Raw genomic sequence first — 21,825 nt, forward strand, 5'->3', positions numbered from 1 at the left:
CATACAAATTGTCTTCTCTTTTGTGTCTGGCTTCTATTATGCTTGGGAAGTTTATTCATATTCTAGATAGTTGTAGTTTGTTCATTCTTGTCATGTAGCGTTACCTTGTGTAAGACATTATGCAATTTATTCGTTCCGCTGCTGATGGGGTATTTGAGTTGTTTCCAGTTTTCTGCCATTATGAATATTGCTGATATAAACATTCTTGTTCATATATTTTGGCAAACATATGCTTTTCTATAACATATATTAGATACACATGTATAGAGGAGTATGTATACACATACACACATATACATCGGGTGGACTGCAGTGCGTTTTTAAATTCCCATTGTCAGATGAGAAAACTGAGGCTTGAAGAAGTTGAGCCAGGAAGTAGTGGAGCTGGGCTGCAAATCCCATCCTGTCTGGCATTGGAGCTCAAGCTCTCTATCCGTCATGTTTTACTGCCTCCTGGCACACAGGCCATTTAGAGGTACTCATGATGTGCCAGACTGGTTGCTGCCACTGAGGGAAATAAAAAAAGAGAGGAATGCACAGTCACTCTAGAAGGAAAACGATGAATATTGGTAAGGCACATGGGTGTGACAAGAAGTCTAAGGAAAAAGGGGTCATTTGTATCCTGGAAGATCACAGGAGGCTTCCTAAAGGAAAAAGCATCTAAAGAGAAAAGTTGGGGGAAGCTTCTGGGCGTGCCAGGGTGAAGGGAAGGAGTGCCAGGCTGAGAGAGTCTGAGGGCACAAGAAGAGTAAGTCCTCATATAATCGTAGCCACAAGGGCCCTCAGAGATCACCTTGTCCAGTCACCATTGTCCACTCACCCATTTTTGCATTGCTGGATTCCAAATTTATATAGCCAGTCTTGACCATCCCTCTTATCTCCAAACTCTTTTCTTTTTAGTTGGGTGACAAATCTGCATTTCAAATTTAACATTGCCAAGACAGGGCTCCCAACCCTGTCCACTCACACTCACTCCAAACTGCTCCTCTTCCAATCTTTCTTGCTCTTAGGAACTACCAGCCACTAATTACTCAGGCTCCAGACCACAGCATCATCCTTCCTTCCTTCCTTTCCCATACCCAACCCATGAGCACTCCCCCTCAGCTGTATCTACAAAGGACATCCTGAATCTGGTCTCTCCTTACCACCTCCCCGCGACCCCTCTGGTCACGACTGTCACCATCGCTCACCTGGACAACCGCAACAACATCCTCCCTGCCTTCCTGTTTCTGTGTTCTTCCCAAAGGCCACAAGGAGAGGCCTACTTTGCCTCTTCCATCTTCTGGTGGCTCCAGATGTTCATTGGCTTGGGACTTCCTAACTCCAATCTCTACTCTGTCTTCACATGGCCTTCTTCCCTGCATCTTCTCTCCCTATTATTGGTGACTTCCTCTTATTTTTTTAGGGCCAACCTGGATGATCCACGATGATCTCATCTTAAGACCCTTCACTTAATTACATCTGCAAAGATCTTTTTCCCAAATAAGGTCACATGCATAGCTCCTGGGTGGACATACCTTTTAGGGAGCCAAAAGGTACTGTACAACCCAGTGCAGAGGTGAAACTCAAAAGAAAAAAAAAAGCTAAAAGAGTGTAAACTGAGTTTAAACTTTAGTCCTCCAGTGAGCGATTCCTTTTCAAAGCATAGAAGACTCCTGCCCTGCACATGCTTGTTATTTCGGCACTGACTGTCCACGCATCACTTCAAAGGTCATTGTGAGGAGGGAGTGTCTGCATTGTGCTCACTGCAAGGCTAATTCGGGGCTATGAGTCTAGCCAGGGGCATTGCTGCAACCCCAAACCCATCAGATCCTCTCTGCTCCTTACTGGGGGGGGGGGGGGAGTATTGCCACTACGATTAAGGGGCCAAAATAGTTTCTTTCTAGAAAATGACCTTTCCAAAGAGAGTCACCTGCTATGCAGATGGTGGAAGGAAAAAGAAGGGTGCCTGGGTGGCTCAGTTGGTTAAGTATCTGACTTGGCATCAGGTCATGATGTCATGGTTCAAGAGTTTGAGCCCCGCGTCAGGCTCTGTGCTGACAGCTGTGAGCCTGGAGCCTGCAGCCTGCTTCATATTCTATGTTTCCCTCTCTGCCCCTCCCCTGCTCTCTCTCTCTCTCTTTCCCTCCCTCTCTCTCAAAAATAAATTTAAAAATTAAAAAAAAAGAAAGGAAAAAGAAGGGGTCCAAGGATGGCAGGCAGCCTCTAAGATGGATGTTCCCTCAATGATCTCCCCTCCTGGTTTTTATGTCTACATGTCGTCCCCTCCCCCTCAAGCATGGCCTGGATCTAGTGACTTCCCTCTACTAAATACAATACAGTAAGAATGTCAGGATGTTATTTCCGAAATTAGGTCACAAAAGACTGTGGCTTCTGTACTGCTCACTTTTCCTCACTCTCTAGCTTCCTTGCTTCTAGGGAAGCCAGCTTCCATATCAAGCCGCCCTGTGGGACGCCCATGTGGCGAGGAACTGATCTCTCTAGCCAACAGCCTACAAGAACCTGAGGTCCAGCAGCCCTCAGAGAACGAAAGCCCGCCAACAACCTTGTGAGCAAGCTTGGAAGTGGACCTTCCAAGGCCGGCAGACAAGCCACAGGAAGGAGCTTCGAACCTGATCTCCTCCACCCCCAGCTGAACCTTCCCATGTTGCAGCCTCAGCCAACGCTTTGATTGGGGCCTGTGGGAGACCCTGAGCCCCAGGCCCCCAGCTATGCTGTGCCCACAGAATCTGTGAGATGATAAACACTCATCGCTGATGATAAACACTCATCGTGAAGCCGCTAAGTTTTGGAGTCATTTGTCGTACAGCGATAGATACAGCCAGATATAAATTTCTAGGCTCTACTCAACCACGTGGAAGGCTCAGGCTATAACCGTAGCTATGTTGACAAATTCGAGGATTCACAGATATTAGCTCATATCCCTTCTGGGGAGAATCTACAACATCTCCTCCCACTCCTTTTTATATTTTTAAAGAAACAGAATATCAAACTATAGTGACAGTTACACATTCTTTTTTTTCCCCCCAGCTTAATGTGTTAGGAGCATTTTCTCATCTCATTAACTGTACTTCGAAGCATTATTTATTCCTCGCGCCTCTCCAGCAGCCCATTTGATGAGTGCACCAACATTAATTTAGTCACTTCCCTCTCTCATGTTTTGAGCTCAAGGTGGGGTTTTACGTCTTCGGTTCACGCCTATCGGCGCATGCTGGCCCCTTCAAACAGGGCTTGTGGGGAGAGGGGGTAGGGGGTATGGGGTAGGGAGAAGGCAGGATCACCTATGTTTAAGTGTTTCTCATGCTGCATCAAGCCTACAACACTTCCTGGCTACGTGTCCTTTGCTTGTTACCTAACACCCCCAGGCCTCAGTTTCCCTTTCTGAACAGTGGCAATAACAACCGTACCTACCTCACAGAGTTATTAGAGGCGCAACCCGGGGGTTAACCCAGGTGAAACACAGCACAGTACCTGACAAATTTTAGGTCATACGGACACAAGCCAGACCACAGTGTCCTCACACACAGGGCCTGCCCCTCGCTAAGTCTCAGTCCATGGCGCATGATATCAACTCTTGTCCCAGACTCCCGCTGACCTTCAGTGAAAAGTATCTTGGCTTTCCTCCCACCAGTCTGCTCTCCATGAACCTGTGGTTCAGACCCCCACCGCCGGCACCACCCACAATCCTGAAACCATCATCCTTGGTCTAGCTGCGTGGCCCCGGACAAGTACATCCCATCTCTGGGCCTCAGCTTCCTCATCCGCCATATGGGGAGGGGGTTAGATTGGGAGGCCCATGAGGGATTGCCCACCTCTAAGCCCCTAGACTATTCCCTCCTCTTTCAAAGGCCCTTCAGTTTCAATCATGTAGAGTACAATCAGAGCTTTAAAAAAAAACTAGCCAAAGCAAAAAGAATTGGAAAACACTTTAATGTATTTACCACAACACGTACGCCAAGACGTGCTCAGCATCTTGGAGCGTGTCAAATACTTGCATAGTGTCTGTATGAAAATCCAGGTGGAGGATTGGGGTTTCTCGGCTCAGGCCCCTTACGGAGCTTGGACCGAGTCTGAGTGAGGACCCCCACCCCCAATCCCAGCCGATACTACAGCTGAGCTCCTGCCTGGGAAAGGCAGGGAGCTGTTTGGGAAGAGCCTGGAGAGCTGACCCTGGAGACTCTCCTAGAGGTCTTGGCATGTCTATAGGTGCCCCTCCGGCAGACATCCCCGGGGAGACTGTTCTAGGCTTCTCCCCAACTCCAACTCACAAGTGCGGTTCCTTGGCCCTGAAAGCACGGCTAGGGAAGAAAGCGTCCACTTCCGGGCTCCTGCTTGGCTGGCCTCTCCCCATCTAGGCCTGGACTCTGGACCAGCCCCAGTAGGGCGAGGTTTCAAGGACCGCAGGGATCTGTGGCCCTGGGAGGCACAGACCAGAAGAAAGGTCTCCTCCTTGCTCCCGGCACTTCAACCTCTTCACGCCAGCCCCCGCTTTCTAGGACGTCGGTTCCTAGGGTGCCCGGGCCAGGATCCCACCAAGAAAAGGAGGAACAGATGGTGGGGTTTCAGATCCCAAAAAAGGCCACGTGACCTTGGGCACATCACACGGCTTCTCTGGCCTCTATCTCCTGATCTAAAAAAGGGGAGCGACGATCCGGATTTTGCGCAATGACCACAGACTCCACATAAGATAATAGCGGTGACAGGGCCCGGCAGAGTGGTGGGCAGCAGGAATGACTCTCTTTTCTTGGTGAAATGCTGGGCCAGCGGGTCAGCCAAGAAAGGCAACCTCCAGGGGCGATGGAGGAGGTCCCTGTGTGCTATGGCTGCTCCTTCAGCCCCAGGAAGGGGCTGGCTCAGCTCCAGGGGGTGGTTTAGAAGTGAACTTGAGCAGAGGAGAGCAGGGGGAAGGCCAGGAGTGGGTGGGGACCGGGATCCACACCCAGCCCTTGCCGGTCTGCTGCTGCTGCTGACACAGGCTTGTGCTCCCCACCCTGCAGGCCGGCCAGCCCCAGAGCAGGTGAGGCGCTGTCAGGTGGGGACCCCAGCTTCCCCCTGGTGGGGTGCTCCACCCCAAGGGGCTGTAGAGGGGCAGGTTGGGCTGGGGGGTTGGGCAGGAGGGCGTCGAGCTTGGAGGAAGGCCTTAGCAGGCTGGAGCCAGTGGGCGAGGCTGACTGGACAGGGCTGGGGGACAGCTGGGGAGGGGGTGCAGGGGCCGCGGTGGAGCCAAGGGACAGAGAAGGCAGAGGGGACAGGAGGAGGCCAGGGGAACTATGAGGCCGCAGATGTGAAGAGAGCTGGTGGGCCGAGGGAGAAGAGACAGGGGTCTGGAACAGGCCTGGCTGTTCCTGGAAGCCATATTGTCCACAGGGCATGGGGTCCGGGGGCTGCTCAGTCTGGCCCCAGCAGCCAGGGGGCACCGGAGCCAAGCGGTTGGCACAGTCCATCAGGCACAGGCGCTCGTGCGCATGCAGGGTCCGGCTCCACCACCCCAGCTCAGCTTGCAGAGTCTGGATCTCCTTCCGCAGCAAGCGGTTGTGTTTCTCCAGCGTCTCGTGCTGCTGGGGGCAGAAGCAGAAGGGTGGGGAAGGGGGTGTCAGCCGGCATTAGGGTCCCAGCACGAGCCCTGTACCCTGCCCCCAGGCTCCTTAACTTAGGAGGGAAGATACTACTACTATCTGAATGTCTAAGCTAAGGGCCCCTTGGCTCCTCCTCTCTGGCCAGCTCTTCGCCACCGCCCGCCACGTCTTGCCCCTTCTACTCCTACGGGGGTACATTGGGCTGCTCTCCATCCCTTCCACCAGTTCCCTGAGCCAGCCGTGCTCCACCAGCCTGTCACCTCCACTCACCTGGGAGCTGTACCGACTGGGGCGCCCCTCAAACCACTCTGTTCTCTCGGCCCAGAGGAGCCATCCGGCAATTGCATCATCAACCGGACGTTAAAGGCTCCCACACCTCCCTGTGCAAGGCGGGCCTGGCTCACACCTCCCGCTCCCCTTCACTTCCTGTCCCTCCAACGGACTCTGCTTTCTGCCACACTTCCTGTCTCTTCTCCCTGGCACTCTTCCAGCAACCTCCTCTCCCGGACCGATCCCGATGTGGCCTTCTCATGACAACCGAGAGGTCATTCTGTCGTACGCACCTCTGGGCTGCTTCGTGTCACTGCCAGACCTCCCCAGGGCCCAGGACTCACCCACTGAGGCACTGTGGGAGGAGCCCAGGGTAGTGGTTCACAGGGCGACTATGTTCTATCCAGCACCCCTGAGTCAGCGTCTGTTAGGGTCTGTTCTGCTGGACACTGGGTCCTGAGACCCCCCCTTGATAGCACGCAGTTCTAAACAACCATTTACAGCGACAGCAACAAAAGAACTTTCTTTTCACGGCTCCCAAGGCTGAGTGACTTCCTCTGGTCCCCTCCCCAACCTCATCTCTTTCGTGGACAATTTTTAAAAGAGGAGGCAAGGATGTTTTACATAAAAATGTCGCTTTGGGCATGAACTCAAAATTCTAACGGAATCAAAGGCCCTGCTTCCAGGCTGGTCTCTGCCCGTGGAATAACGTTTTGAAAACATGTGATCAGGTCACCTCTTGCTTAAATTCTCCAGAGGCTTATGGGGCGCCTGGGCGGCTCCGTCGGCTGAGCGTCCGACCTCGGCTCAGGTCACGATCTCACAGCTCGTGAGTTCGAGCCCCGCGTCGGGCTCTGTGCTGACAGCTCAGAGCCCGGAGCCTGCTTCCGATTCTGTGTCTCCCTCTCTCTCTGCCCCTCCCCCACTCGTGCCACATCTCTGTCTCCCAAAAATAAATATTAAAAATCTTAAAAAAAAAATATTCTCCAAAGGCTTCCATTCAACTCCAGAAATTGAGTCACTCATCGGGTCATTCATTCGTTCATTGGCCACGTCCAGGCTACTCACATGTTACCTCCTCAGGGAAGGCTTCCCTAGTTAGGTTGCCATCTCCCCCCCCTCCACCCACCCCTGTATTTTTCCCCATAGCACTTATCACCAGCTGACATCCCAGATGCCTCACGGACAATTTATTTGTCCGGCTGGCTCCCCCATGAGAATACGAGCCCTGGAGAGTGTGGGGTGGGCTTCCGTCTGCTGTGTTCACAGCTGTATCTCCAATGCTTAAGACTTACACCTGTCACCCAGGAGACACTCGATAGGCATTTCTGGGAGGAATGAATACATGAATGCATGAAGCCCCCTATCCCGGCCAGACGGACACCCTACTGGACATCGGTCCTCACTCGGGACAATCTACAGGGTGCTGCTCTCTCACACCCAAGCCCGGGCTCCTTCATTTGCCTGCAATGCCTTTTCTTACCTCCATCCATTTGGAAAACGATTCATCCTTCAAGACCAGCTCAGACTTCATCTCTGGTATCATCCTACTGCTGCTACCCATGTGTTACCCGCCCCCCGCCCCCGTGTGTTCCTAGAGCGCTCTATTCTGACTCTGTCATTCGCTTCACAGGGCATTACTGAGTTCCCTCTGTTTGTCAGGCACTGTTCCGGGTGATGGGCAAATAGCAAGGAACAGAATCGTTCCCTGCCTTCGTGGCGCCTACAGTCTGGTGAGGGAGACAAGCGATAAATATCTGAATATGTAACTGAAGTTCAGGGCTAACAAGAAAAATAAAGCAGAGTCACAAGTAGACGTCTCTTTAGATCAGATGGCTTAGAAAAGTCCTTCTGAGGAGGTCGCATTTAAACCAAACAACTGAGGGGCGCCTGGGTGGCTCAGTCGGTTAAGAGTCCGACTCTTGGTTTTGGCTCAGGTCACGATCTCACAGCGTGTGAGTTCGAGCCCCGCGTCGGGCTCCGTGCTGACAGCACAGAGCCTGCTTGGGATTCTCTCTGTCTCCCTCTCTCTGCCCCTCCCCCACTCACTCTCTCTGTCTCTCTCTCAAAAATAAATAAATAAAACTTAAAAAAAAATTTTTTTAATTAAAATAAATAAGAAATAAACCAAACAACTGGAAAGAAGAGAAGGTCTAGCTGGGCTGTTCTCTGAGAACAGAGGGAACGGTCTACACAGAGGCCCTGAGGTTGGATGTGCTTGGCCAGTGAAAGAACAGGGAGAACAGGGCGTGGGATGTTAGGAGAGGGGGGCGGAGGGGTAGGGGTGGGGGTCGCAGAGAGCGTAGGGCCTTTGGCATGGAGGGCTGTGAATTTCACTCATCGCTATAAGGACTAAGGGGTATGCGGCCTTCCCAAGGGCCAGGTCCTGAGCCCAGGTCTTAATCCTTTCCCTGGGATGGAACTGGTAGTATCCTTGCTCACTGCACAGAGAAAGAAGAAAAGCTCTAAGGGTCAGGTCACGATCCAAGGTCAAGTTACCATCCAAGGTCAAGAGGCAAGTACAGTGGAACCCTCTCCTGCCCCCCCCCCACCTCCAAGGCTCCTTTGCCTCCTTTGATCTCCACAGGGGTCCTGCCAGGGGACAGGGATTATTGTCCCCACTTTTTTGGATGAGGACAGTGAAGGTGAAGGAAGTGCCTTGTAGCTATGGGTGCCGCAGCTGGGACCCTAAAGCCTGCCCACCTTAACCCTGAACCAGAGTTTCTCATAGTGTGAGTGCTGAGTTCTTCTGTTTGCTCCTATCTCTTGTCTCTTCTCTCTAGACCGGGGCGCCTTAAGGGCAGGGCTGGGCTGCAAATGCACTTTTGTGTCCCCAGAGCCCCTGCGGGTATCTCAGCACCTCTCTCAAACTCAGGTGACCTGGAAACATGCAGCGTGTAAGGGGAGCTGCTCATAGGCGGATGGAGACGAGGTGGCCGGGCCAGGTGAGTGGAGTCAGGACGGGGAAAGGAAGGCAACCCCACCTGGTGCAGGGCGTCCGCCTTGTCCGTGTGCTTCTGCCGGCTGCGCTGGGCGGCCGCGCGGTTCCTCTGTTTCTTCTTCAGCCTCTGATGCTCCTCGGGGTCCTGCAGGGTGTGAGGCCGAGGGGTCAGGGGTCCCAGCAGGGGCTTGCACCCTCTGTCCAGGCCGTCTGTAAAGCCACACCTTCCCCAGTTCAATTCCCCAGGGGGCTCCTTCCTCTGTCTCCCTGGGGGCGCGCGCGCACACACACACACACACACACACACACACGCACAGCAGCCCTCCTTGCACGGCCCACCATGTTGGAACGCCGGCCTCACCCACACGTCCTGCTTACGGCCTGCGATGGGGGAGGACAAACAGAGAAGCCCAGAGCTTCAATTCGAACCCGGAGAGAACTGACTTCACACCCACACTCTCCTTACCAGCCATCTGGCTCTGGGCAAATCACTCCCTTCTCTGAGCCCAACCGCCTCAGCAGTACAACGGAGCCACCACTGCCTTCCTCACAGGCCATAAAACAGGTGTGGGCTTCACCTGCAAGGGCAGGGCCAGGGTCCGATTGGGCTCCGTGAGCCCCTGCCCAGCTCAGACCGGAAGCTGATGTTCAGTCACTCGACAAATATTTATCGAGCACCTGCTGCGCGCCAGCCACTGAGCTAGGGGAACAGAGCCGCAGACGAACCAGGCAAAAGCCCCTGCCCCCAAGTGGCTCACATTCCAGTGTGGCAGCAACCCGGCAGGGACGCGTGAGTGGACTCAAAAGGTTCACAGCGGGACCCCTCCCCCTGCCCTGGTCCCCACATTAGGACGTCGAGAAAATGTAGACAAAATATTTTAACCCAAATGCCCAGAGCTTTGGAAGGTCAGGTGAGAGGGAATGTTGGAGGCCCCACAGCTCCAGTCGCCCTCCCCTAGGTCACTCTGGACATATGTTCTGAGTGTAGGGAGCTCAGGCAGGACCCTGGCCTCCCTGCTGAGGACTCTGTGCTGCTCGGTTCAAGGTCACGACAGGCCCACTCCAGGTGCTGGGGGTGCCAAGAGACTGGAGCCTGGGGGAGAGACCAGCAGTGGACAGAAAGGGGTAGGATTTCGGTACTTGGGTCCTGGGGGAGGGGCAGGGCCTCCAAGGTGAGCCAAGTCTGAGAATTTGGGGAGGGAAAAGAATGTTCCCATCAAGGCAATGAAGGGAGAGTGGGTTAGGGGACAGGTTGCTCAGAGGCCACGCTCTAAACTGGAGGCTGGCTCTGAAATAGCAGAGCCCCAAAGCCCTCATTTTAATCACCTGGGGGACCTGAAGCCCCCCAGGAGGAGGTGTATGGATCCCTTGGTCACACAGCCCTGACCACATCCCTCCCTGCCCGGGAACTGGGGACCCTCGGGCATATTCCCCATCCCCTGTCCCTGGTTCCCCATACTCACCGTCCTCGTCAGCAGCGCATTGCCCTCGCAGAGGTGCATGGCTTAGGCAAGGGGCAGGCAGAGGTGTCCCTCTGCTACTGTGACCTCCTGGTGCCCTCTGGGGGCCCTAGGAAGTGGCAGCTCTTTAAATCCCCGGTGACCACTCCGCCCCCGGCAAGACAAGTTTCAGTTTCTTCTAAAGCCACGGGCTGCTCAGAATCCCTGGCTCCGGTTGGCTCACGTGGCTGGAATTTCCTACCATGAACTGGCCTTCCGGTTGGGCCCCTTCTCTGGAAAGAGAGTGACAGAGGGTGGCCAGAGGAGGGGGGAGACCAAAAGCCGGTTACGGGGAGGGTGTCCTGGGGGAGGGAGGGCAGGCTGCCAGGCACGGAACCAAGAGGAGAAGCCAGTAGGGGACGTAGGGCTCATCCGGGACATGGGGAGAGCCTCTGGGCTCTGGAATGGCATGAGTCCAGGTTCACGGCCCACCTCTGGCACCCTGGAGCTGTGCAGCTTTGAGAAATCGATGCACCCTCTCTGAGCCTTAGTTTCTTCATCCCTAAAAGGGCACGGGGCGGCGGGGGGATGATACAAATACCCGCTCACAGGCTTCATGTAGGCACTAAGCGAGGTAATACAACCACCCCCGAACCCTCTGACACCAATGTTGAGGCGAGTGTGCAAAAATAAGCGATGGCCTTTAAATAGGAACACAGATGGATAAATTACTGTGTTTTCATTCAACAGACCACGCAGCAGTAGAGGGAGGGATGTCTAGCAGTTAGGGGAACAGCTTCCAAGCTATGTGACTTGGGTACATAATTTCATCGTTCTGTGCCTTCCCCCCCCCCAAATCTATAAAGCGGGGATCAAAATAATTCTGTCGTGAGCAGCAAACGAGTTCAGGAAGGCAAGGCGCCTGCGACCACGCCCGGCGCGGAGTTAAGAGTTTAACAAATATTTGCACTTACGACCTGGTGGACGATCAAGGCTGCACGTATCCTCGCGCCTGAAAGTCTGTAACATCCAATTGCCTGAAGGCCACAGCTGCAAGAAAGTCTGAACCACATCACTTCTGTGGGGTTTGCTGATAGGGGTATGCAAACACGCAATAAAAGTCCTGAAATGTGCCTATGAACGAGAAACACAAAATTCAGAGAGCGGTGGCCTGGGGGGCGGTGCGCTGAGGGGGGCCACACGGGGATTTCAGTTGTGTCTGTGTTGTTTTGTTGCTTAAACTCTGTGATGATATTGTTCTCCACACATATACCTGAAATGTCTCATAATAAAAACTTCTATTAAAGACCTAGCTAGCCCTGGAGCCTCAGGCAAACCTGGATGGTTGGAGGGACATGCTTGGAAGGGACATCTGTCTGGGGGAACCCAGAGGAGCCAGGAAGCCCCTCCCGAGAGCAGCATAGCAACTGATGTGGAGCACAGAGGGTCCCTTGCTCTGGTGACTAGAGCCTCTGGGGATTGTGCCTGAGTCCTGAGGGCCCCAGGCTGATGGTGTGGGACCACAGGAATGGCAAATAGTGTAGACGTGATCTTCTGATAGGTAATGGTGTCCTGGAGTGCTGTGTTGGGGACTTCACAGCTGCCTCTGAGCTTTTCAGAAAAGAGCACTGCAAATGATTCGCTGTATCGACCATGCCGTGATCGATTAGTGATGTCTGTCATGAGCAGGGCCTGGAAAGTGACCATCTCCCCCCCTCTGCTCTGCCTAAAACTGGGCATGAAACCAGTCTGGGCTTTAGAGTTAGACTTGACCCTCACACCCTGCACTTACAAGGTCTGAAGCCTGGAGCCTCAGTGCTGTCCTATGTACGCGACAGATGACAGAGAAATCGTTATCTATTTTACAAAGCTGTTTTGAGGATGGAGAAGAAGGAGCCGAGGAGAAAGCTCTTTGCGTTGACATTTGCGGGAACATGGGATTAATGAAGGCTCATGATTTCAAATGCCCGGGTGGGTGGGATTGGGCATGACGGCTGGGCCCGGCCCTCCTTGCTTGTAAGGGGTCTGGGGACAGAGGCTGAAATGGGGCACCCCATGCAGTGAGGCTGCCTCGATGGCTCTGGATTGTTTTTGTTTCTGAAAAACCAAGAGGGCCAGGTCACCTTGCCTGCGGCGGGCACCTAAGGGGCTCATTAAGCCAGTCCAGGAGTTCCACAGGGAAGGATCTGGGGAAGCCACACGCATGATGTAACCAAGGAAAAACACATCTGTGGGGCCGGAGGGCAGTAGCTAGGGCCCAACTGCTCCCCACCTCAGCCCCCAGCCCCAGACCGGGACCGCCAGTCTTTCCCTCTCCAGACCCTGGCTTTGGGTGGAAGAGAGGCAGTCAGCGAGTGTGCCTGCGGCCCCTCCCAGGTGGCCACAGCCCTGGAGGAAGTCTGAAGGAGGCAGCGTTTATGGCTTGCTCTCCCAGAGGCGTGGCAGGGATGAGGGACACAGGGTGGGTAATGTTTAACCCTGAATGGCCGTGTGTGTGGCTTCTCCAAAGAGGTGGTTGCCTTCCCAGGTTGGCAGGGCAGGCTTCAGGGCCATGCAGTCCAGCCTCTCACTTAGAAGATGAGGAAACGAATGCCCCGAGAGGCCAGGTGGCCCAGAGGCAGGGGGCAGAGGACACGCGTCTCTCCTCCAAGGCCTCAGTCCTTCTCCACACCCTGAGCCTCTGGTTCAAAGCCCGCAGTCCCCGTGGGTGAAGGCTGGGAGGCCTCCCCAAACCAGAGCTACCGAGGGAGCTCTTGGGCAACAGGATCGTTGCCTGTCTTACTCTGAGGTATATCCCCTCAACACTGTCTCGCCTGATGGGTGTTCAATGAATGAATAAACCAATGAAAGCCCAGCAGACAGCTTGCCAGAAACCCCAAAAGCTCTCCGGACGAGTAACGAAGCTTCTGCTTTACTCATTCCCACGGGACCTGCCCTGGGTTCCTGGGGGACTGTCCTCAACCCAACCTCCTCATTTGACCAGTGAGGAAACAGAGGGACAGGGAGGATACAATCCTGGTATCCTCAGCTGGTTTGGGAGAAGCTAGGACGCACTGATGCTCTCTCCCAGTTCCTTCCCACACCTTCCAGGTTGGACAGATGCTAGGGGTCTCCAGTTTTCCAGGGATGAGGACCCTCTTTCCAGGTCTCCCCACCCTGTGCATCCCTCATTTGAGGGCTGACCTCCTCAGGGCACCTCGAGGGAGCGTCAGATGACGGGTAGCAGAGAAAGACGCCAAGTGGCTGCTGGTGGGGCTGAGGCTGGCTATCGACTGCCCGCCTGCAAGTGTGGATGGGCCTGTGCGGGAGCTGCGCCTCAGCTGGCACAAACTCACAAGGCGCCCGGGTGTGCGACACACGCCCAGCACATCAGCCAACAGGGCAGGGTGTGGTCTGTGGCAGCAGGGGGCACTTCCTTACTGAGGAAATCAGGGCAGACTTTCCACGGAAGAAGCTCTCTACCAAGGACATGGAAGGATGGGCAGGGCTCCATCCGGGGACCTGGAACTTGATCTTGGGCAAGTTACCTAACTCTTCATGCCTCTTCTGTAACATGGGCATAATCACATGAGGATTTGAGGAAGTAATATACGTAAAGGGCTTAGAACAGTGCCCGGCAGGGGCACCTGGGTGGCTCAGTCGGTTAAGCCTCCGACTTCGGCTCAGGTCCTGATCTCAGGATTTGTGAGTTCGAGCCCCGCATCGGGCTCTGTGCTGACAGCTCAGAGCCTGGAGCCTGTTTCGGATTCTGTGTCTCCCTCTCTCTGACCGCCCCCCCCCCCCGTTCATGCTCTGTCTCTCTCTGTCTCAAAAATAAACGTCAAAAAAATAAAAATAAGTACTTTCAAAAACATTTTTTTTACATAATGAAATAAGTTTTTAGTGAAAAGAAGTTAATGTTTGTGTCCACGTGTAAGAAGCAGCATTTAATATTTGAGGTAAATTGCTCACAATTTCTCATGCTTACAAGGGAGCATCATAAAAGGTGGGAAACTAGCGCTCTCTGGATTCTTAGTTTTCTAAATGATCTAACTCAAGCTTAAGTTACTGACAAGTCTATAGTGTGTCAGCTTCAGGCACAGCTGGATCATGCTGCCCAAACAATGCCATCAGGAGCCAGTGTCTCACCCTAGCTGTTTTCTTACTAAAACAGAAATACCAGCTCAGCTGCCCTGGGGGGGGGGGGGGGGGGAGGGTGCATCCCTCCACCCGCCCACCCCGCCACTTTCCAGAAGTTTCAACAAAGGGCCAGGCCTCAGTTTGGCTTGGGTGGTGTGGCTATTGCTGACATGAGTCACTGTGGCCAGGATAAGGTAGACAAGGCTGGGCTCCGAGGACCACCCTGGAGCCAGGGGAAAGGGTCAGCCCCACCTTAACTCTAGGGACTAGGGGTGAGGGAAGGGCAACTCCCAGAGAGCTGTTGGCGGGAGAAGGGTTAACGGATGCTGGGCTGATCCACCACCGTGGCTCAGATTCAGATATGAGGAGGCTGCCGCTCGCGGCACATCCCTTGGCAGAATCACATCCCCAGGTGGGATGGACACAGTGCCCCACACGTCCCGGACACCAAGCCTGCACTCTCTTTCCGTTGCTTCCCAGGGACCCGTGGGCGGGAAAGCGGAGGCTTGCTAAGGGGAAGATTCCAGATGACCTGAATGCTGCACAAGGACTGGGGCAGCGACATCGTGGGGACTCCCCAGCCCGTAGGGAGGAGAGGACTGACTTTCACTTCAGCCCAGCACCCTGTGAGCACACATCAAAGCTGGAATCTGCAAACAGCCAGGCCTCCCACGAACTGGGTGACTCCACCAGGGCTCTGTGACACCATCACAGAGTCAGTGGGAGCTGGCGCGTGTCCCCACCCCCCCCCCCAGTCCCGCCAGGCCCTCTGCTGCCTCCAGAGCTTTGTGCTTCTGAGGGTCTGCTATTCTTTTAACGTACACATCTTTCCAGGTCGGGAAACGGACTCAAACTCTTGGAAGTAAAAGCAGGGAATATAAATAAGAGAACAGCTGAGTGCTAAAGTGACAGCAAACCTTCCAGGGCTTTCCAGGATGTGGCACCGGTGAGCACAGCTCCTGGATTTTCCAGGTGGTCCGGGCCCCAGACCGGCTTGGGTTCAAATCCCGGCTCTGCCCCTTCTAGCTGCGTGACTTCAGACATGGCCCACGGTTTGTGTCTCTGGGCCTCGGTTTCTTCGTCTATAAAATGGGGATAGTACCCTTGCTTTGTCAGCCCGGTCATGACGACTGAAACCACATACGGAAAGCGGTCACCAGCAAGTTCCCTCTTGCCCCAGTGCCCGTGGGTGGGTTTCCCTTGTGACGTCACATCTCCAGAGTCCACTGTCGATGGCAGAGTAGCCCAGGCTGGGCGCCCTGCTAAGATCCTGGGCACTGGAGAAAAGGGACTGTCACCTTGGCCTTTGAGGGAGCCTTTCCACTCCTCGAGTGGCTTTCTTTTAGTCTGTCTTCTGTGTTGGTTCCCACAAGAGCCCTGAGAGGCAGGAAGGTCTTTCTCCCCTTTTGTCCCTCTTACTCGGAGGCTGGTAGAGGGAGACAGCCAGCCAGGGTCACGGGCAAGAGCCTGGAGGGCTGGAAAGGGGTGGCATATAAAAGCCCAGGGGCGCCTGGGTGACTCAGCTGGTTAAGTGTCTGACTTACGACTCAGGTCATGATCTCGCCCTGCATCGGGCTCTCTGCTGTCAGGGCAGAGCCGGCTTCCAACCGTCTTTCCCTCTCAGCCCCTCTTCCCTCTTCCTCTCCCCTACTTGTGCTCTCTCTCTCTCTCTCTCTCTCTCAAATAATTAAAAAAAAAGCCCAACTGAGTGTGGCCAGCGTCTCCCAAGCAAGAGACAAGAGAGTGCTTGCCTTGGCCGACCCATCCCAAGCACTGTACCAAAGGTGCCAAGAGCTTGGGCGAGGCAGGTTGGCATTAGGTCACGGTCAGAAGAGTCTAGAGATGGTCCATCCGGTCTCCTTGCTTTATAGGTGGGAAAAGTAAGGTTCAGCGAGAGGAGGGGACTTGACCAAGAGCGAGCACGCGGCCGAATCAGGCCGACAGGCCCCGCCCCAGCCCCAGTCCCAGCGTGTTCTTCCCACCATGCTCCTCTTGATCCAGCTCATGGCCTCTGGCCCTGGCGTGGAAATAATGAGGACTCACAGCACCCTCGGGAGGACAGGGAACACCGCACCTGGGGACGAAACCTGCTGTGGGCCCGCAGGGGAACGATGGCTGACCCCTACAGGTCCTGGGCCGGGGTTCCTGAAGCCGAAAACGGCCCCCCTCCAGAGGAAAGGCCAGGAAAGGGTCCCAGAAAAGCTGGATTCACTGGCAGCGTGTGCTGCCAGCCGTGAGGCCTGGGCAGACTCGTGCCCTCTGTGGGGCTCACTTTCCCATTTGTAAAAGGAAAGAGTGTGACAATGGGCCTGCTGGGGCCCCTCGTGGTGTGGCTGGAGCCTGCGGCCAGCCTGAGGCCTTCTGGGAGATAGACACCTGGGAGCCTCAGGGGTCTGTGCCATGGAGACAACCAAGGGCACTTTCTACCAGACAAGGAGACACTGAACTGAGGGCAGGTACCTGGGCACAGGAGGCCTGGGTCCCTCTCCCGGCACTGCCACCTGCCTGCCCCCCAATCCAGGCCTCAGCTCTCCCACTGCACAACGGCGGGGAAGGGGTGCCCAAGGGACGCCCTGTTCCGTATGGGTCTGCTCTGGGAACTGGCGTCTGTAGGATCTCAGCGGCCAAGGTCGGGGCCAGATCTGCCTTGGTCTGGAGGCCGACAAGCCTGGCGGTTCAGAGCAAGGCTCCCAGAGCTCTGCTGCTTTCTGGCCGAGTGAGCAGCTGGGAAGCAGTTAACAGGACCCCCAATCCCTGTCCCTTTTACTCCACAGATATTTACTGAGCATCTAGTACGTGGCAGGCTCTGTTCTCCCTGCTGGGAGACACCTGTTTAAAACAAACAGGGGCGCCTGGGCGGCTCAGTTGGTTAAGCGTCCGACTTCAGCTTAGCTCATGATCTCACTGCCCGTGAGTTCGAGCCCCGAGTCGGCTTCTGTGTTGACAGCTCAGAGCCTGGAGCCTGCTTCGGATTTCGTGTCTCCCTCTCTCTCTGCCCCTCCCCCACTCGTGCTCTGCCTCTCTCCATCTCTCAAAAATGAATGAACGTTAAAAAATTTAAAAAAAAATTTAAACAAACAGACATGGGGCACCTGGGTGGCTCGGTAGGTTGAGCATCAGACTTGATTTCGGCTCAGGTCATGATCCCAGGGTCGTGGGATCGAGCCCCGTGTTGGGCTCCTCGCCGAGCACGGAGCCTGCTTGGGATCCTCTTTCTGTCTCCCTCTGCCCCGCCCCTGCTTCCACGCACGCGCGCATGCTCTCTCTCTCCCTCCCTCTCTAAGTAAAAAACAAAAATTAAACCCTACAAAAACCAAAAAATAAAACGGATCCAATAACAGAGGTGAATAATCAGGGGAGGGGGCCACGGAGGAAGGTGGTCAAAAGAGACAAACTTCCAGTTACAAGATAACACAGTACTGGGGGCGTGGTGTGCAAAGCCACGCCCAAAGCTACCGGTGCTGCAGGCTGTATGGGAAAGTGAAGAGAAAAAAATCCCAAGGGTTCTCATCACAAGGAGAATTTTGTTTCCTTTCTCCTTTTCTTCTTCTTTTTTTCTGTTTGTATAAGAAGATGGATATTAGCTAAACCTACCGCAGAAACCATTTAGCTGTAGACCTTCAACTTACACGGTGACATGTATCGATTATTTTGCAGTGACACTGTGGAAAAAAAATCCAGATCCCTGGCCTTGTGGAGGTTGTAGGGTGGATGGAGGGGTGGGAGAGAATAAACGTACCAACTTAAAGGAATTATGTAGCCTGGTAGAAGGGTTTCAGTGTCATGGGGGGATACAGAGCAAAGTCAAGGATTTGGGGAATGTGGGTGGCTGATTATGGGGTTTCAGATTTAAACAGGGTGGTCCAGGGGCGCCTGGGTGGCTCAGTCCATGAAGCGTCCCCGACTCTTGATTTCGGGTAAGGTTGTCATCTCGCAGTTTATGAGATGGAGCCCTGAGACGCTTTTCACTGACAGCATGGAGCGTGCTTGGGATTCTCTCTCTCCCTCTCTCTTTCTGCCCCTTTCCCCCACTCACACTCTTTCTCTCTCTCTCAAAATAAATTAACATTTAAAAAATAAACAATAAACAGGGTGGTCAGGGTGGGCCTCAATGAGACATTCGAACAAAAACAATTTTTTTTTGAGATTGGAAATTTGAGCCAAGAATTGAAGAGAGGGAGGGGACAGGAAAGTATGGGTTCGGGGCTGTGGGAATGTGCTGGTGCATCAGGGGATTGGTAAGGGCAGGGGAGGAGGAGGTGATGGGGGCAGAGAGCCTCGTGGGCCATTCACGCAGGCCTTGTAGGCCCCCGAAGATCTTGGGCTCTAACTCTGGAAGATACAGGGAGCACCCAGCAGACAGGGGAAGGCTTTGAGCACAGGATAAAAATGTCCCTCTGCCTTGGGGAGAACGGTGGGTGGAGAGGCTGCTGCAGTGATTAGGCGAGTGCAGCCCCTGGCTCATCTGTCAAGTGCAGAGAAGAGCCGTACCTGCCTCTCCGGTTGCGGAGTGAGGCTGAAACGTTCGCCCACCCGGGCCCTGTGGAGACAGAATCACCGGCTCGGCCTTGCCCTTGAGGCATTCGGCTGTGGCTGTGGCCCACACCTTGTACACACCGCCGGGGACAGGGTGCCTTTCCTGGATACTTCAGGCCTACAGGAAGATGAGGGGTGGGCCTACCAGAGCAGGCCAGGGCGGAACTGTGGTCTGTAGGCAGTGGCCACTTCGGGGATGAGGTCGCGCCCTCCACCTTCCAATTCTTTGTTTACGGATTGGTAGGACAAAGCCTGCCCTTGGGTATGCTGCCCCCAAGTGCCAGTTGCTGCTTCTGGCCTGTGCATGTGCTCCAAAAAATAAAACTTGCATCACAGATGTGTCTCGCCGGGGAGAAACACAGGATCTCTCTTATCAAAACTATAACGTTATGTTAAACAACCTCGACGTAGATTATAGTTTTGAGGAGTCAAATAGAAAATTCATCTAAGTGGCTGGGTGGCTCAGTCAGGTGGGCGACCAACTCTTGGTTTTGGCTCAGGTCATGATCCCAGGGTCATGGGACCCAGCCCCACATTGGGCTTTCTGCTGTCAGCACAGAGCCCGCTTTGGGCCCTCTGTCCCCGCCCTCCTCTCCGCCTGTCTTTCTCTGTCTCTCAAAAATAAATAAACTTAAAAATAAAATAAATGAAACGGAAAAAAAAATTAAAAAATTATCTACAGTAAGCTTAAAAATAAATACTTATATGGGGCACCTGGGTGGCGCAGTCAGTTAAGCGTCCGACTTCAGCCAGGTCACGATCTCGCGGTCCGTGAGTTTGAGCCCCGCGTCGGGCTCTGGGCTGATGGCTCGGAGCCTGGAGCCTGTTTCCGATTCTGTGTCTCCCTCTCTCTCTGCCCCTCCCCTGTTCATGCTCTGTCTCTCTCTGTCCCCAAACAAAATAAATAAACGTTGAAAAAAAAATTAAAAAAAAATACTTATATACACAAATCAATAAAATACTTAGGTATAGTCTTGCTAATGCTTAATGACTAGCGATTTAATTAAAGCGGGGTCTTTTCCCCTGCTTGCTGTTGTTCCAAAATAAAGAGTTTTGTTACTTTCCTTTTATGATTATAAAGGTGAAACGTGAAAGGTACAGATGAATAAAAAAGGCTATACCTCTTAAGGGGCACCTGGCTGGCTCAGTCAGCAGAGCATGTGACGCCTGACCTCTGGGTCATGAGTTCGAGCCCCACGTGAGGTGTAGCGATTACTTCTAAAAAAAGCTATACCTCGTAAAATTAAAATTATAGTGCCAAAATTTCCTCCCCAGACATTGGGTAAACATACATGCTTTTTTAATATACATATTTTTATATAGCACACGTCTTTTTAAAAGGCATCCATAATTCTATCCTCAACTTAGAATCCACTTACTTAGCTTAGCCTCAGAAACTCTCCCTTCAAAAGCAGGTTTCACAGCTGCCAAGATTTGGTATTTCAATCCCATGATTCTTTCTCGTGAATATATATATTCATAGCTATATATAACTACAGCTCTATAGATCTTTCCCAGTTTTCTTCCAAAGGTATTCCCTAAAGATTTCACTTCCTTAAGAGCACCCTTTCCTCCTTTCAGTGAGGCAAATGAAAATACTGGCTGTCACCCGCTAGACCCTTCCACGTGTCTTTAAAAGCCCCCCACTTCTCCTCCCCACCCTCCACTCCAGATTTGTAGCTCCGGACAATTGTTATCTGAAACTTACACACAGTTACTTCCTTCCCAGGTTGTTGTTGTTTTTCTTTTACTTAATTGATATTGATTGTAATCCTACCCTGTGGCCCCTGGGAAGCTAGACCAGTTTGGACAGGGCAGGACTTCCATCCTGACATTTAAACAAGGATTTCAGTACTAGTGGCGGTAGTAAAGTGAAACAATCCAGACGTGCTTAAGGTAATCATTTTAAGTTTCTTTCAAACCCACTCCATGGGAATGTGAACTGGTGCAGCCGCTCTGGAAAACAGTGTGGAGGTTCCTCAAAAAACTAAAAATAGAACTACACTGCGACCCAGCAATGGCACTGCTAAGTATTTATCCAAGGGATACAGGTGTGCTGTTTCGAAGGGACACATGCACCCCCATGTTCATAGCAGCACTATCGACAACAGCCAAAGTATGGAAAGAGCCCAAATGTCCATCCATGGATGAATGGATAAAGAAGATGTGGGATATATATATGCAATGGAGTATTACTCAGCAATCAAAACGAATGAAATCTTGCCATTTGCAACTACGTGGATGGAACTGGAGGGTATTATGCTAAGTGAAATTAGAGAAAAACAAATATTATATGACTTCACTCCTATGAGGACTTTAAGAGACAAAACAGATGAGCATAAGGGAAGGGAAACAAAAATAATATAAAAACAGGGAGGGGGACAAAACATTAGAGACTCTTAAACATGGAGAACAGAGGGTTGCTGGAGGGGTTGTGGGGGGGGTGGGCTAAATGGGTCAGGGGCATTAAGGAATCTTACTCCTCAAATCACTGTTGCACTATATGCTCACAAACTTGGATGTAAATTTTAAAAAATAAAGTAAATAAAAATACCAACCCCCACCCCCCCAAAAAAACACCCACTCGAGTTAGCAGTTGCATTGCAGTGATTTTCAAACAGTGATTTTCATGACTGGGACTCTGAGTAAGACGCACACACATACATATAGATATCTGATTTTTCAACAAACATGACTTACCTTGGGGCGCCTGGGTGGCTCCGTTGGTAGACGTCCGACTTCGGCTCAGGTCATGATCTCGCAGTCGGTGAGTTCGAGCCCCGCGTGGGGCTCTGTGCTGACAGCCCAGAGCCTGGAGCCTGCTTCGGATTCTGTGTCTCCCTCTCTCTCTGCTCCTCCCCCACTCACGCTCTCTCTCTCAAAAATAAATAGACATTAAAAAAAAATTAAAAAACATTACTTACCTTTACTTCACGGAAGGCAA

At 53.0% G+C, this 21,825-nt stretch overlaps 1 protein-coding gene across 2 annotated transcripts; it reads right to left on the bottom strand.

Moving 5' to 3' along the window:
- Positions 1-3,913: 3,913 nt before the first annotated feature.
- Positions 3,914-21,621, bottom strand: BATF2 (basic leucine zipper ATF-like transcription factor 2). Of its 2 annotated transcripts, XM_023240039.2 has the most exons (5): positions 21,582-21,621; positions 11,201-11,360; positions 10,251-10,519; positions 8,831-8,932; positions 3,914-5,558 (listed from the first exon to the last, which is right to left on the bottom strand). In XM_023240039.2, exons 3-5 carry the CDS (start codon positions 10,287-10,289, stop codon positions 4,872-4,874), a joined length of 828 nt encoding a protein of 275 aa, XP_023095807.2. In that variant the 5' UTR covers positions 10,290-10,519; positions 11,201-11,360; positions 21,582-21,621; the 3' UTR covers positions 3,914-4,871. The 2 variants fall into 2 exon arrangements, with proteins under 2 accessions (XP_023095807.2, XP_023095808.2); XM_023240040.2 differs by lacking the exon at positions 21,582-21,621 and having other exon boundaries at positions 3,914-5,555; positions 11,201-12,026.
- Between the last annotated feature and the right edge of the window lie 204 nt (positions 21,622-21,825).

This window comes from Felis catus, chromosome D1 (genome assembly GCF_018350175.1).
Source record: "Felis catus isolate Fca126 chromosome D1, F.catus_Fca126_mat1.0, whole genome shotgun sequence".
Classification (NCBI taxonomy): domain Eukaryota; kingdom Metazoa; phylum Chordata; class Mammalia; order Carnivora; family Felidae; genus Felis; species Felis catus.